Raw genomic sequence first — 16,533 nt, 5'->3', positions numbered from 1 at the left:
GTGAATACGACAACCTTCAGCAGAGAAACTGGGTAACTTCTTTCTTCAACGCAACTTAAAGAGGACACATCACCAGTTATTTAAAGGAGGATTCAAATTTTTCAAAATATTTTTCATTCCTCGAGTATGTCTTTCCAACACATCAGAGGTCAGGTCCCAGAAAAGAGGAAGTTGCCCGAGCTTCAGTACAGAAGATGCTTTGATTTTCACCTAACTGATAAGATTTGAATTCACTTTTCTGGTCTAATTTCTTGACCATGTGAAAAGGAAAAGAGAGAGGGAAGCTAAAGAGCAAAAGGGGAAGGAATAAAACAAATTTGAAAAACAGCAAAATAAAGAAAATAAGAAAGAGAAAATAGAAACATCCCAAGCAATATGTAGACATGAACAAGATAGTGCAAAACAATCAATACATTTCTAGATTAGGTATTATACTTATGTCAGTTCAATCTTTCAGTCCAACAATTCACCATAGCAAAACGATATTGTTATCCTCCTGTTCAGAGCGAATTCCACAAAATTGTCTTACTTTTTGGTTTTCACGTGTTTTAGATTCAGAACAAGCTATTAGATTTTTAAGTACACACTGAAATTCCTGAACAATTTAAATTAATACCGAAAACCAGGGGTTTACCCCTTCCCGGCCACCTAATGAACATCTCTAATTGACATTTGTTCCACTAAACGGGGCAAACTTCTGTCACATTACACGACACGTACGCCAACAATTGCATAGGAACCTTTGAAAGCGGGTAATCCTCTTTAAACAATATAAGGCATTCAGTGGCGTCAATTCACGAAAATTTAAAAGGGGAATAGAGAATGCGCTTTTCATAATCCAAGGGGAAGCAAACTTGTTATTTTTTCGTTTTCTTCGTTTTTAATACCAAAGAAAAGGCATTTTTTAATGAAAATCCAAGTAAAATGGTATTTTTACTTTAAATCAAAACATATTAGGGGTGACATACCCCCCCACCCCCGACGTCACTAAGACCCTTAGCAATTCGGAATATTAAATTTATAGTATTCAGCAATACTGAACAATATTGCTAATATTACTTGAACCATTTTTAGTTAAAACTTTTATTTGAAGATTAAAGAAAGACCTACAAAAAGTTCCTATTATTGTAGGTCTTCCTGAACAACACTAAAATCAATTATATACATTGACAGTATATGAAACTTTTACCTTTATCCCTTAGAAAAACACTATAAAAAAGGGATAATGAAAAAATAAGACAATAAGAGTGTAAATATACGCGAATTTACCTCACATTTTAAGATTCTTCGATATTTGAAGTGGAATTTGATAAACAGAAAATAGTGTTTTCCATACAAGCTATTAGAATCAAATCTGGTAAATAGAGCCTAATATTTAAAATGGTAGAATTGACAGACAATTAACCAACTTATGCTAACATGCTTTAATAAATATTACGTAGCAACTTTCAAAATTACGAAGCTAAAATAAAGGGATTAAAAAGAGGAGATTGCTAGCAAAAGGTATGCAAACAAAAGGAAAACCAGGCGGGAAGGGGGGTCTAGAATGTGAACTCCTCCTAAAAAACAAAACAAAAAAACTAAATATTCATAACAATTCACAGAAGAAAAAACCTCTTTCTTTTCTTTCAAAGGAAAGAAAAAGATGATACAGAAAATTAAGCATATCGGCGTAGGAGGCAAAAATCAGCTATTTAACCCCGGTTTCTTTTTTCAAAACATTGGAAGTGGGCAATTCCTCTGCCACCTCCCTAGAGCTCTTTCACAGGTAAACTAAATTAATAATGCAATTACTACTTGGCTTTGTTAAAGAGCAAACCAATTTGACTGAGTGTCAATCAATAACCAGCAAATAAGAATCAACTGAAAAATTCTTCTTTGAAACTAGGGCCTATGTCTAGTGAACAGGCTAACTTGTTCTAGGTAACAGATTATCTGTACCAAAAGTTTATGTTTCAGGTTTCAAGCCTACAGATTTAACTTGCACCAAAAGGATGGAACACTTATATCTTAAAATTCGTCCGTTTTCTTAGACGTTTTCTTTAAAAACTCTTTTTAGAGTTAAGAAACTTTTCTATAAAATTTTAATAAGAATAATAATAACGATATATCGCTTAAATAAGGCTGATTAGCCTCTAAACTACAAAAAAGAAAATAAACACTGATTTCTCTTCAGCTCAAAACTTCTTTTCAACTCAGTCTTCAGAATTTGTAGACACCATACATGTCGTGATATAACATTGCGTCTAATTGGTTTTTGAATGTTCAAATCGTGGGAGACTGAAAACCTCAAGTAATGAATGGTTCCATATATGTATACTACGATTTTGCAGAGACCAATATTTTTTTGGAACCGCTATGCTTTGATTTTAGAATTGTGTCCTCGTAGGTGATTTTGGTCAAATTTAAAGATCTTTCCCGTAGGCATATTATATGCTCCTTGAGATATCTTGTATGCTTCGATGAAATCACCGCATATGAATCTGTAAGCAAGGACCGGAAGGTTCAGGCGCAGGAAGCGCTCTTGATAGGGAAGGTTATAGAGGCGTGATGAGAATTTAGTTATTTTTAGTTGTACTCTGTCAAGAGCATCAAGAACGTTGTTGTATAAAGGCAGGATGGTACTATGACCATACCTCTAAGATTGACCCGACCAGTGACCTATAGAGTATAGCAAGCACTTGTAAATTGTCGAACATAAAGTTTCTTCTCAGGAGCCCAGCAGCCCTGGAAGTTTTCTTTACTACCGCTCCATAGTGAAGAGCAAATGAAGGTTTACAGTTCACAAATTTCTTGCTTTAGTTCGGTTTTTATATGTTTTGGAGTCTAATTTGTAGGAAGTCAGCTGCTTTTCACCCGGGCACACATAGTGACTTTTCCAATATTAGTTTTCATCGACCGCTCGTCCATCCAGTACCAAATAAGGTCAAGATGTCCCTCTAGTTTTTCAGCGTCTTTTTTTGACGTTTCAACGCGATAAAGCTTGGTATCATCAGCACTTAGGAGGATTGTTGATTGGATTCCGTCGACAAGGTCGTTTATATTCAGACTGAAGAGCTACGACAAAAGAACTGGCGCCTGAAGTATGCTACTCAGTACCTCGAACTCAAGGTCACTTGAGTTTAAGGTCACACACGATGGACTTTTTCAATATTAGTTTTCATTGACTGCTCATCCATCCAGTACCGAATAAGGCCAAGGTGTCCGTCTGTAGTTTTTCAGCATCTTGTGTTGACGTTACCACCCAATACAGCTTGGTATCATCAACATACAGGTGGATTGTTGATTGGGTTCCGTCGTAAGGTCGTTTATATTCAGATTGAAGAGCTACAACCCAAGGACTGATGCCTGTGTTACACTACTCAGTACTTCGAACTGAAGGTCACACACAATGGCCAAGTTTTGCCCAGTGTTTATTTTTATATTAATTAATATAAATTGGACAATTTGTTTTCTCCCAGCAAGAAATTCACTTAACCATTTTCAATAGGCTGTTTGCGGTGTTGAGGGTCCCAATCCCGTAATTTGCAAATTTCTGTAAAAGTCACTTTTCTTGGACCTTGTCGAACGTAGATCCCGATAGATGACATCTGTCAGTACACCTTTATCCATATTTTTCCTCCAGACGTTCACGGCAAGAAACCTTTGCAGAAAAGCTGATTTCTTATTTGAGGAATCCAAATTGTTTCTCTTCTAAAAGACCATTTGCTTTCAGATGATTCACAATATGGCCTGAAATAACTAACTAGAATATTTTATATAACACAGAGGTCAGACTAATCAGGCGGTAGTTCGCCACTGGTTCTCGCTTTCTACTTTCGAGAGACTGTTTGTAGATCATCGTTAAAGGTTATGCAGTATCATTTATTATTACCCGAAGTACCTTTGGATGCAGTTGATCCGGCCTACAAGACTTCGCTGGATTTAGGTATTTCAGTATAGCAAAATATTTTGTGCCAATAATTTCACACTCTGGTATTTCTAGGCTGCTGAATTCAGTCTTTTTGGATATTTTCTTCTGGTTCCCAAGTAAATGCAGACAAGAATTTTCATTTAAGATATTTACTTCATCTTTCGGGATTTCAATCAGATTCTGCGTTTCATTATCACGTAAAGAAGGTATGCATTTTCGAACGCTACTTTTGGAGTTGACTGACTACCAGGATGATTGCATTCTACCCTTGTTTCTCTTCAAACTTTGTTCCTGATTTGTTTGAATACCTTCTCTGTCTCAAGGGTCCGCTGATTTTCGTAAGCCTCATATGCCTCTTACTTTTATCTGATGAGGTTAACAGTTTGTTGTGAAAGAGCTACCCTTTGATAGTTTTTCTTGACAGGGACATGCTTATCTTCGGCTGTATGCATAACGGACAGGAATTCGAAATACATATCTTGTGTATGTCCAATAGGTTTGGTGTATCGGTTACAGGATATCGAGTCCGCTCAGTGACTAGAAGTTCCAAGAAACTATCATTGAAAACCTTCAGTAAAATGTTAGCAGATTTCACTACTGGTTAACTTGTACAACCTATATATTTTTTACTACTAGATTGTGGGTAGATTGAAGTTTCTAATGATAATAAGCTTTTCATTACCAAGGTTTGTCCTAAATAGAACTCACAAACCATCAAAAGACTGGCTCTGATCAAATAAAATCTTTTTGATAGGTAGGTTTTCCTTATAGCAACAAATAATGCCATGACCTGACACATTTTCTAAATTAGTTTCCATTCTAACTTCTACTACAGTCTCCAGATTTGGTTTTCGGAGATTTATTACTTGTCTAACTTCTCCATTTTTGTTTGAAAGGGAGTCTGAACGGAAATACAGCAATTTCAAGTCTTTTGTTGTTGTTTAGGTATTTTATTGGAGCCTGGTGTTTTGGACTGTCAATTGGTATAGCTTCCTAAAGTTTATCTACTTGTTTCCCAGGGAAGCAACTCCTTTTGTCTCTGTTGCTCTAACTGTCTTATGATTGCTCTTTGCGCAGGGCTAAGGTCAAGATTGATGTATACGTACTTTGTACGAATGTCGTATATAGTACTCATACTTTGTTTCGTATTTAATCATTGTCAGATAGTCAAAGATTGGGAAAGTGTCTGAGGATGTTTTTGCGTTATCTTGAATACAATCTGCGACCTTACACAGGTTGACGACTAGTGAGCATGGCTTTCCGTCCTCCCGTTGTCTTACAACTCTTCGACTATCTGTTAGGTTATCTTCTATCAACTTTGTTCCTAGAGCGTTAGTTGAATGATTAAATCTCTTTATGAGGTTGGATCCGATTTTGGTAAATCAAATACAACAGAATTTTGCCCCCCCCCTAAGCCTTTTCTCAGATTCTGCTTTAAGGACGGAGTCAATTGTTGACTCAACAGAATGATGTGGAGTAGGACTTGCTGCAATGAGCCTTTTTTCCCCCAGCAGGAAGCCCTTCATACGGTGGCTATTTCTTACCATACCTCTAAACTCTTCCGGATGGTGACCCTACGTGTCTCCGTGGCTGCAGTGAGTCTTTGTACATTTGTATTTGTCCCTACAAACTTGTTTTTCTGAATACTCTCGCACAGTTTTGGCTGAAGGAAGGACACATTTCGCTTGCTGCAGGCTCTGCAATTCATGTTTCCGTAAGTGTGAACTTGGGTCGTATGATTCGAATACTAGAAACAAATCAATTGCGATGGCCATGCATGAGGCGTGTTCCGGCTCTCCGCAGAAGAAGCATTTCAATGCAGTAGAATCAACTTCAAGATTACAGTAACATCATCGTTCAGATGACGGTTGTGACTCAATTCCAGGAGCCACAAGTTTTACTGAAATTTCAAGTTGGTTTCTTTTGCTGTTGCTGCTGATGGTTTAAGAGTTTAGAGTGCAAAAACTTTGTCATAGAGTAGGATCAAAACTTGCTGAAATAGCTAAAAGAAAATTAAATTTCTCGTGTTCCTGGCATTCTCAACACAAAGACAATGATTGAATGATAAATATTACACAAGAATACAACCCTAACATGTTACTGAATAATAATTGAAAATAAATGTGTATATCATTGAAATGCTAAAAATCTAAGCCATAAATTATTATGTTTATTATTAAAATTATTCAAGATTATACATTTTAAATTATTACTTAATTGACTTACTAAAAAACATCTTTTTAGAAAGTCGAATTATCCTATTTCGACTTAACTAACACATCAATAGATCCTTATTTTCTTCTTATCCCGAAAGTATCACTTTTATTGCTTAATTTTTATGATGTGAAGCACAAATGTTAAACTCAAATTCTTGCTTGTTACACCAGGAGAAAAAACCTAATCAGACGTGATGCATTCAAATGTTATTACTTATTGAAAGATCAATCGACTGGATTATGATTCACCCGTTTGGCGTTATACTAGAATATGGTATGTGAACAAGAAAAGCATTGTCAAACGACCGAATTATTTCAGTTTAATTGTTTTCACACTTCAGTGTGGCAACAATGGGGAAACTTTCACAGGACAAAAAGTCTTAATGCATTTGCAATAGCCATAAGACATTTCGGAGAAAATATCGATCTTCAGGTATGAAGAGACCGAAGATGGAGCTAAGGTGGAGGGGGGGGGGCAAAATATTTTCATTTTAATATCCTTGGTACTTTTACGAGATTGCTTCTTATAAAATTCATTGAAATTAGGACACTATTCTCCCCGCGCATTGAAAAATTTGCTGTTATTTCAGTCAACAAGTACTTGCGCAAAGTAGAACATATTCTTTGTGTATAGATGGCTCAACAGCAAAACCAGTTATTTCGTCTCTGAAATTTATAATTTCCCCAAAGAACTAATCCATACATGGCATTATCAATATTTTAACGCATAGACAATACAGATACAACACTCCAGGCTACCCACTTGGGAGGGTCCACCCCTACCTCCTGTAAAGTCCAGAATATACGAAGTATATGAAGCCTTGGCACCCCCCCCCCCCTCACATAAATACGTCTGTAGGTACTTTTAGTGACTACCTTTATACAAAATTGGGTAATTCTGAATTATTCAGAATACACTCGTGAAGTGAAACTAGGTTTATCCTATTGAAATATACCAAAATATGATGAAAATAGAATATTTCAGTTTATGTAATAATATAATTTGGGCTATGTATTTGCCAATTAGGGGGAGGGGTGAGTGTAAAGTAACTTAACCTAGCTTTACCCTCGCCCCCCTAATATGCAAATATATAGCCCAAATTATACAAGTCCAATGCATTCTGTCACCTGTCATTTTTCTTTGTGGCTATGAAACCGGTTTTCATAGACCTTACATTCAGTGAACTTGTCGAGTGGGCTCTGCATAATGCAGGGGTACCCAAACATTATATAAAAGGTAACACGTAGTAGATATTTATTTACCCATTTTTTATGGCAAACTTTTAATGATTCTGCAAACTGTGTAGTTATTTTTTTTCTTTTTTATGCCTCCTTCTTTTTTTCAGTCTTTTAATAGCGAGTATATAACCACCTTACAGAGGTATTCCTCAAATGGTAATAACCAATTAACATCCGCTTAAAAAAAAATACCCGATTAGCAAGTCACATTGATGAAACTAAAATAGCTCTAATCTCCTGGTTTCATAACGTATCAACCATATGGCTAAGTAAAATTAAACACCCCTATTATACAAATGAACAAGAACTATTAATCAAATAGTCTAGACAGATACTTGTTACTAGGCCAGTTCTATTTTTAGTTGCACGTTAGACTCATTAGTCACTTTGTTCAATCGGTAGCACCCTTCAAAACTAATAGGTGGAATGATGGTGCAAAGTGCAATCACTTGAATTTCTGACAAATTTTATGACCTACAAAGCTTCTTTTTTTTTACGAATAATAAGCACCTATTTAATATCTATCTAAAGTTGTATTTTTATGACAATGTGGATGTTTGCAGTATTATCTGCAACCTAGTATAGAGCAAACCACGGTCCACAATAGCCAAAATTAAATATAGTTAAAAAAAAACTGTTTAGTGGTAAATACTACCCATGTAACACTATTTATAAAAAAAACAGTAGCTTTCATTCATATCAAATGAATAGTAATTAGCAATTGTGAGAGCAATTTAAACCCTCAAAATAACGCCATATTGAAATAATAAAGACCCAATCAAAATCATAATCGTCGTAAGTATTTGAGTAGAGACTAAAGCCCCCCCCCCCTCTACCTTGAACAACAAGCAAATTCTTATTTTTGCATGGGTAGCTCTAGGACAGCATTTATGTGTCATTTTGCTGTTGTTTTAGATTAAGACCTTGCCTACATTACAAACCAAAGTTTCTTTTAAGACCTTGCCTACATTTTAGGCTAAATCGGAATTTGGTGACGTGTGATCCACGCGGTGTATCCCAGTCTTTTGAGAAAATGACTTTACATAAAACATCACGTAAATGCATAATGTGCACACCATTTAGCCATGCTAAATGATAAAGATCATTTAGCTAGTCATACAGATGGAAGTAAAATGGTTTTATTTATATATTTCCACAACCATATGGCTAAGCTGACCCATTCAAATACTCTTATTAAGTTGACGAATACGAACACAATAAGTAGCCTAACCGAATCCAGGGTATTAGACTTATTTCTTTTCTTTTTTTAACTTAGTGTGGTCACGTTATAGGAGCTAAATTATAGGAGTCTTCCAAACGAACAAACACCATGAATACTATCAGCCATGTCTTGGCTTCGGACTCGGTCGAGGCCTACGCCCTCGACCGAGTCCGTTAATTTTTAATCAAAGTTATCAAGTATTTTGCAGTAGGTTGCATAGGTTACAGGTGATTGTAGACAGAGAAAAGCCAAGACAGGTAGTCCAAGTAATTGAGAGGCAAATGTTTAAATGGCTGGGGCACGGGAAGACATGGTTTTGATTTTTGAATTAAAGTTATCGAATTAAAGTTTTTGAATTAAAGAAATTGATTTTGAATTAAAGTAATGAAGTATTTTGCAATAGGTTGCATCATGACATGGCTAATTGTAGACAGAGAAAAGCCAAGACAGATAGTCCAAGTAATTGAGAGGCAAATGTTAAATGGCTGGGACACGGGTAAATGGCAGGAGTATGCATGACTCCCTTATCGGACACATACTTGCCAGGTTAGTTTTTGGAAAGGCATGCCTGCCTAGAGTCTTAGGCATGCTGATCAAGAATTCAAAAATAGACGTAAGACCGTTAGATTGCCTGTAATGAGAGGCAAACAAGGCACGCCCGCCTATGGTCTTAAGAAGGTTGACCAAGAAATTAAAATTGACATAGGACCATAAATTTGCTTGAAATAACAGGCAAACAATCGTGGCACGAGTACCTGTCAACTAAGTCCTTGAAAACATTTTTCTGGGATAAATCCGGAACTATCACTCTGCATCCCCCGTATTCAGGCTTGGTCCATTTGAAGCTGAATTAGATATTAGTATCCACACCCCCCCCCCCCACTTTAACACCCACTAATAAAATTCATCGGAGGGTTCATAGGAAATTAGAAAATTAGGGAATAAAAATGGACTTTTGGAGCCATCAGACAGTCCTCCCCCCCCCCAAATAAAACAAGGACTCAGTACCCCTTCTTGATAAAGATTTACCGATACGATGATTAAACGTTCAGAAATTAGACAATTGGATAACAAATTAAACATTTATTTAATTTCTGACGGTTTTCCAAATCATACTAGGAAAACCCATCCCCCTAATGTGTACAACTTCCCGGGATAATTCTCCACAAAAATTCCTTCCCTGCGGAAGATTCCACGCGTAGAAAATCTAACCTGAATAAAGCTTTGCATATTCTGTAATAAAAAAGAAAAATATATGCAAGCAATCAGCAAATTGCATGACTTACAACCCTTTCCTATGCTGAACCAAATGAATATCTCAAAATATTGATCCGATGTCTTCTGGGAAAAAGGGGGCGTGGGAGGGGGGTTAGTTGATCCCAAGTCTTTTTAGTTACTTAAAAAAAGCACTATAATTTCTAATTTCCATTCGAGCGAGCCCTCTCCCAATCTTCTAGGACCATTCGTTCGATACGATCATCCCTGGGGAAACACACAACAGAAAAAAAAAATCCGTGGTCTTATCTTGTGACAAAAAAAATGCACATTTTGGTGATATATTTGAAATCAGTATAAAATCTAAATCGTTTGATGTATTAACTGTTATCAAAATTTCTTTTTTTTAGATTTTTGGTTACTACTAAGCCTAGTCGTTCCTTACTTACAGTTCGTTACCACAAACTGTTTGATAGATGATGCCCAAGACACCCACTACAAAACTTATGTCGTATATGTACAAATGACCTTACCTTGCTAATGGTATCCTCAGCATCATCAAGTTCATCTCTTATTTCCCAATCGAGATTGCTTGTTATACTCGACTTAGAATACGAGGCCTAGAAGTGACAAACAGATGCTTTATCGCTTGAAAATGGATTTAATCCAAGAAAACAATCAATACAAGGCCGTATCCGGGGGGGGGGGGGTTACCCAGTTTGAACCCCCCCCCCCCCCGAAATGTTTGTTTGACTCGTAAAAACGTAACAAAAATGGACATAAACAAATTTTGTATGTGTTTTTTGAGGTTTTTTGTGTAACCCCTCCCCCCCTAAAAAAAAAAATAGTAAAACACCCCCGAAGAAAAAATCCTGGATGCGCTTCTGAATCAATATATTTCATCAACATAAGGGCCATAGTACCGCCGGTTTAGACTTTGAAGTCTTTTTTATATTTATCTTTTTTTATATTTATCTATATATGTATTTATATTTATCTATATATATTTTATTCATCTTCTTTTACTATTATGAAACCTTGCGATTCTGCTCTCGAAAAGCAGTAAGACATACACTGTTCTCCTTAGCTACGCAGTGGGCCCTTGGTTCCAACAATACCGTTCAAAAAGGGCAGCTCTGAAGGGCAAATTCAAACAAAAAACAATTCCACAAACATCCGAGCAATCAAAAGGACAAACCCGTACTAATACAGAGGAAATTACCTGAACCCGTACTAATTACCTGAATCCGTACTAATACAGAGGGAATTAATAGCTTTTAAATGAGTAAACATTTTTGTTGGTTACAACTAAATAAATGGAAAACATTAAAAAAGGGGAAAACTTTGAGCAAAGTCAGTAAAAAAAAATTAGAGAAATTCAAATCGGCTCAATGTCCAGAAGTCTTGTTCACGTCCAGAACAAAAAAAAATTAAGAAAAAAATATTTAACAAATAATTTCACAACAAAATAACACAAAAATAATAAAGATTTTTAGATGATAATTTCTTTTGTTTATTTTTGTAGTTGTTGTAAAGCCCTATATATTATTTTCTTGTATGTGGCCTTTTTTAATATATTTTTTATATTAAAAAAATATATTTCATCTATGTCAATATAGATGAAAAGACAACGACATTAGGTAATTTTCCTCTTAAAACTCTGAAATTTTGAGATACGTTGAATGATGGTACCTAACAAATCTACAAGGAAAAGAATACGACGCGGCTTTTAGCAAACATGAAAAAAAGTTATCTTTTGAAAAGAAGTTTTGTTGCAGTTTTTTGTTGAAGTGTTGCAGTTTTTTGTTGAAGTGTTGCAGTTTTTTTAAACTGATTTTTCTTTAAAAGAAAAATAATAAGAGAAAATACAAATAATAACAACCACATTTCTAAAAGAATTATCTGGGACCCAAAGCTACTAGGATTTTATAGAAGTTTTACTATATAAAACATAAATAAGAAAAGACAGAAAGAAGAAATAATCCATAATGCTTCACGCTTATCATAAATAGTTTGTTAGACCCCACTGCCTTTCCAATTACAAGTAAAATAAAAGAAAATTATACCTATTTTTCTATATTTTAGTTTGTTTCATTTGAGGTGTATTCTTCTTTATTTCGATATTTTTAAAAGGACCTGTTCCTATTTGAACTCTTATTTGTTCTTTTTTTCTAGTTGCACAGAAAGGTAGTAGCATTTGGAGTGAGAATAAGGAGAGAGCAGAGGAGAAGGGAAGAAGTAGAGAGTGAGAGAATTCTCCAATATTCTAGTGGCGATTGGGTTTCTCATCTTAAGATGCCAGAAGACAGGTCGAACAAAAACAATGTTATTTTTTATCAAATTCAATTATGTTCGATAGCAAATTTTACTTTATGAGCTATAGAGTGCACGGTGAGAAAAGATCTCTTCAGAAGTCTAAAATAGTTTGATGTGTTATTATTTTTTAAGCCAACTTTTTTATTAAATAAATAAGAAATGTCAAATAGCTAGACCATTAACTTAGTTCTTACCCTTTCAGCACTAATGTCTTCATCTTCATCTTCTTCTTCATCGGGAGTTTCACTGGGAGCCTAGGAAATCATATGACTATTATTTACAAGACCTTCTGTTTGTAATCACTGTTAATTTACCAAGATGTATTTAATACAGACAGACACATGCAACCCAGTGACATACCAGAATCGCAGGGTAACTGATTTCTTGTAGTAGTTTGCCTTTTTTTTTTTTTTTTTTTTTTTTTAGTTTGCCGCGGAAACTTAGCAACTTGATCTTCGTTCAATTTTAATATTCCTATTTTATTTTAAGAAAGTGTAAACAACACCCTTTCTGGTCATAAAAATACACCCTCTTCCTTATTGTACATCTTCAGTGTGTGCAATCCTTCCTCTTGTTTTCCTTTCCCTTTCGTTCGATGTGACCTTGAATGCTACTACGAATTAATTCATTTTCCACTCTTTATATTTTGAAAGGATTTGGTTTATGGATTTTTCAGCATAAAACAAATACCAATAAAATTTTTTTATCATCGACAGTGCAACTTTAAAGTAGGCAATTGATGATACCATTAATTTCTACACAGTATAAGGAAACACCAACTAGGGCATTCTACAAATAAGTTAAAGCCAAGTCTTAATACAAATAATTTATTATACATAAATAAGGCATAAAAAAGTAACAATTTAACCACAAAATCGGAAAAAACAGAAAACTGGACTGAACCTAATTCCAGGTGATCCGGATGATGAAGAACTTCCATCAAGGATGTAACTACCAGAATTCGAATCAGAAGGGGACTTATCGTTATTATCCCCACCTAGAAAGTAAAAAGAACCAGAACTGTCTGATCTAGAAATTTTAGATCTTCCTTGAGCCTCTACAGGTGGACGCGCAGGAGCAGTACTCTCCTTTTCTTGCTTCTCCACTTGCATTTCTAGAGGTTTTACTATGTCTTTCATTGTCACTGCTGGGTGCTGAAATGAGTAAGGCACTGGCTGGAAACGAAGCTTTGAGTCTGTGTATGGAACTGTATCATAAGGAATAGATTCAAAGTGTTGCTGATGCGGTAAGAACCGATACTGTGGCATAGCATAAACAATAGGATATGGTCTAGGGTATTGCAATTCACTGCCTATTGGTAGTAATAATTGTCTTCCAGTCCTTTCGCCCGCAGCGGTATCACTATTTTCAGCAGCCCCGGAACTCGACAGTTCTTTGATAACTATGTCCCTACCAGGTCTTTCAGCACGTACACTGGTACCTTTTGATTTAAGTTCTGCACCTTCTTCTGCAAAAGCAGCCACAAAGAACAAAACAAACACATATTTGAACATTACTTAAGTAATTTGTAAAAAAGTTAAGCAAAGACTGATGAAAACCCTCTAGAAGCGACTTATATAATCAACAGACCTACGCCTCAAAAAGTACCAGCTGGTATCTCAATTATCGACGCACAAGAGTGACAAATTAGCTGTAAAAATAGGAACATGTAGTTTTTTTAGCTGTTGCATTTTTACTTTTATGATGACGTCGAGAAAGCCACATGATTTTGTGGTTGAGGATAGAAGCTTATAGTATATTTTGGATTTGAAGAGATACTGAACAGTTATGGGAAATTGTAAAAAAAAAAAATATAAATAACTAGTAAAACGGCTGAAGAAACGATGGTACAATCCCATTATGCGGGCCTCTCGGGTTAATCACTATAGAGTAGGTAATGGTAAAACTCGTTTTTGACGTCTTAACTGTTATAGAGTAGGCAATGATAGCAAGGTTTTCATTGCGTATACGATATTAAACTGTGGTTTTTGGAGGTTAGGTGGGGAAAAAGGTACCTAGGTTAGGTTCGGTTACGTATTTAATATATGCAATGCTTTACCCCCCCCCCCCCCTAATGTGCAAATATATAGCCCAAATTTGTTTCTATACTATTATATATTCATCCTATTTTATTTCATTAGCATTAACCAAACTTGACTTTTTAGAGAGGCCCGCATAATGGGATAGTACCAAAACAATGAAGTAAACAGAAATTTAAACAACGAGAAACTGAAAACAATTAAACTGACAGATTTCTTTAAACATTCAAAATATCAAACAGTTCGTGGTAACGAACTGTAAGTAAGGAGCGACCCGGCTCAATAGTAACCGAAACTCTAAAAACCGGAATTATGATACCCATCAGATTTTTATGTTGATTTCAAATATATAAGTTTCATTAAGTTTAGTTTTGCCCATCAAAAGTTACACGCCTGAGAAAATTTGCCTTATTTTCGAAAAAAGAGGAAAACACCCCCAAAAAGTCATAGAACTTTAATGAAAATCACACCATCGGATTCAGCGTATCAGAAAACCCTGCTGCGGAAGTTTCAAGCTCCTACCTGCAAAAATGTGGAATTTTGTATTTTTGTCAGAAGAAAGATCACGGATGCGTGTTTAATTCGTCTTTTTTTTTCCCCAGGGGTGATCGTATCGATCCAGTTGTCCTAGAATATCGTAAGAGGGCTCATTTGAACGGAAATTAAAAGTTCTAGTGCCCTTTTTAAGTGACCAAAAAATTGGAGGGCAACTTGGCCCCCTCCCACGCTCATCTTTTTACAAAAGTCACCCATTCCAAGTTTTGAGATAGCTATTTTGTTCAGCATAGTCGAAAATCTAATTAACTTGTCTTCGAGGATGACTTAATCCCCCACAGTTCTTGGGGAAAGGACTGGAAGATATGAACTTTGCCCATTGTTTACATATAGTATTGGTTAATGGGAAGTATAAAGACGTTTCAGGAGGGATTTTTTTCTGATGGGGGGGGGGGTGTTAGAGGAAGGGGTTGTGGGGGAGGATCCTTCCATGGAGGAGATTTTCTTGAGGGAAGGGACATTTCTATGAAGGGGGCGCCGGATTTCCCAGCATTATCTAAAAACCGATCAGAAATTAAATAAAAAAACTGGTTTTTTCAACTGAAAGTAAGGAGCAACATTAAAACTTAAAACAAACAGAAATTATTGCGTATATGAGGGGGTTCGACCCCTAGTCAATACCTCGCCCTTTTCGCTAAAGTTTTTTTTTAGTACTTTCAAAAGAGCTATCTTTGCTAATTAACCGGCCTTTGTGAGTCTGGCATTTTTGATTCAAACAAAATTTGGACTTTAGCGTAAAAAGCAAAATATCGACTAGGGGGCAAACTCCCTAATATACGAATAAAACATACGAATATAGAAACGTGCGTTACATAAGCTAATTCGTAAGGTACGTGAGAACAAAATTTCGAGAAAGACATTTAGCCAAAAAAGTTAAATTAGTATACAAATTTTATTTTAATTATTTATGTGTGGTGAGCTAAAATCAAAGCTTCATTAATTCAAAAACGTTCACAAATTAAATAAAAAAATAATTTTTTTAACTGAAAGTAAGGAGCAACATTAAAAATAAGAACGAATAGAAATTATCCCTTATATGAAAGGTGTTGTTACCTCCTCAACGCCTCGCTCTTTACGCAAAAGTTTGACGCTGTCTCACAACTTTATTGTTTAAAACAATAAAAAGCTTTAACGTAAAGAGCGAGGCGTTGAGGAGGGGACAGCCCCTTTCATATACGGAATAATTTCTGTTCGTTTTAAGTTTTAATGTCGCTCCTTACTTTCAGTTAAAAAAAAACTTGTTTGTTTTTATTTAATAGCCTTAAAAATTCAAATGCAAATGGAAAGAGAAAAGGCTAAGCTTTTTTTCAATACATAATCTTCCCATGTTCAATACACTAAGTGTTTATTTTAACAATAAAAAGCTATTTCACCTTTCAAGGGACCCAGACCGGTCCAGTCCAAGTAAAAAATTTCGTTAAAGTGATCAAAGACTTGAAAGCCTAAATAGAGTAAAGCCAAAGACAGATAGTCTCTGTGAGAGGCAAACCTGCCATAGGTTTTTCAAAATTGTGTAAAAAATGACTATTTTTACTTCTTCATTATAGTCTATAACCCCTAGGGCAGAATTAAGGCTGATAGACCTGCAGTAAGTGTAATTAAGAAAGTCTTTCGTCCTCGGTGACATTTGAAGGCAATTAATAACAGGCACGTACGCATAAATTTGTTTCGGGGGGGGGCCCAATTTGTTTCGGGGGGGGGGCCAAATCCTTCAAACCCATTATTCTGTGAGAAAAATCAGAAAATTATGGGAAAATGAAAAAAATCGTGAGATTTCGGGGGGGGGGGCATGCCCGGAGCCCCTTCTTCGCGTTTAAG

General features: G+C 35.7%; 1 protein-coding gene across 1 annotated transcript in view; it reads right to left on the bottom strand.

The window, feature by feature from the left end:
* Positions 1-16,533, bottom strand: part of LOC148951759 (aspartyl/asparaginyl beta-hydroxylase-like) — a 42,495-nt gene that overhangs the window by 20,876 nt on the left and 5,086 nt on the right. Inside the window, exons 2-4 of the mRNA XM_089088666.1 lie at positions 13,015-13,589; positions 12,316-12,375; positions 10,339-10,425 (exon numbers count right to left, since the gene is read on the bottom strand). Coding sequence (XP_088944792.1) covers positions 10,339-10,425; positions 12,316-12,375; positions 13,015-13,589 — 722 coding nt within the window. The remainder of the gene's footprint in view (positions 1-10,338; positions 10,426-12,315; positions 12,376-13,014; positions 13,590-16,533) is intronic.

Source organism: Artemia sp. Qi Xiang Cuo, chromosome 5, assembly GCF_049724085.1.
Source record: "Artemia sp. Qi Xiang Cuo chromosome 5, ASM4972408v1, whole genome shotgun sequence".
Classification (NCBI taxonomy): domain Eukaryota; kingdom Metazoa; phylum Arthropoda; class Branchiopoda; order Anostraca; family Artemiidae; genus Artemia; species Artemia sp. Qi Xiang Cuo.
Note: the sequence above shows the minus strand (reverse complement) of the source record. Positions and strands in the feature narration are given on the sequence as shown.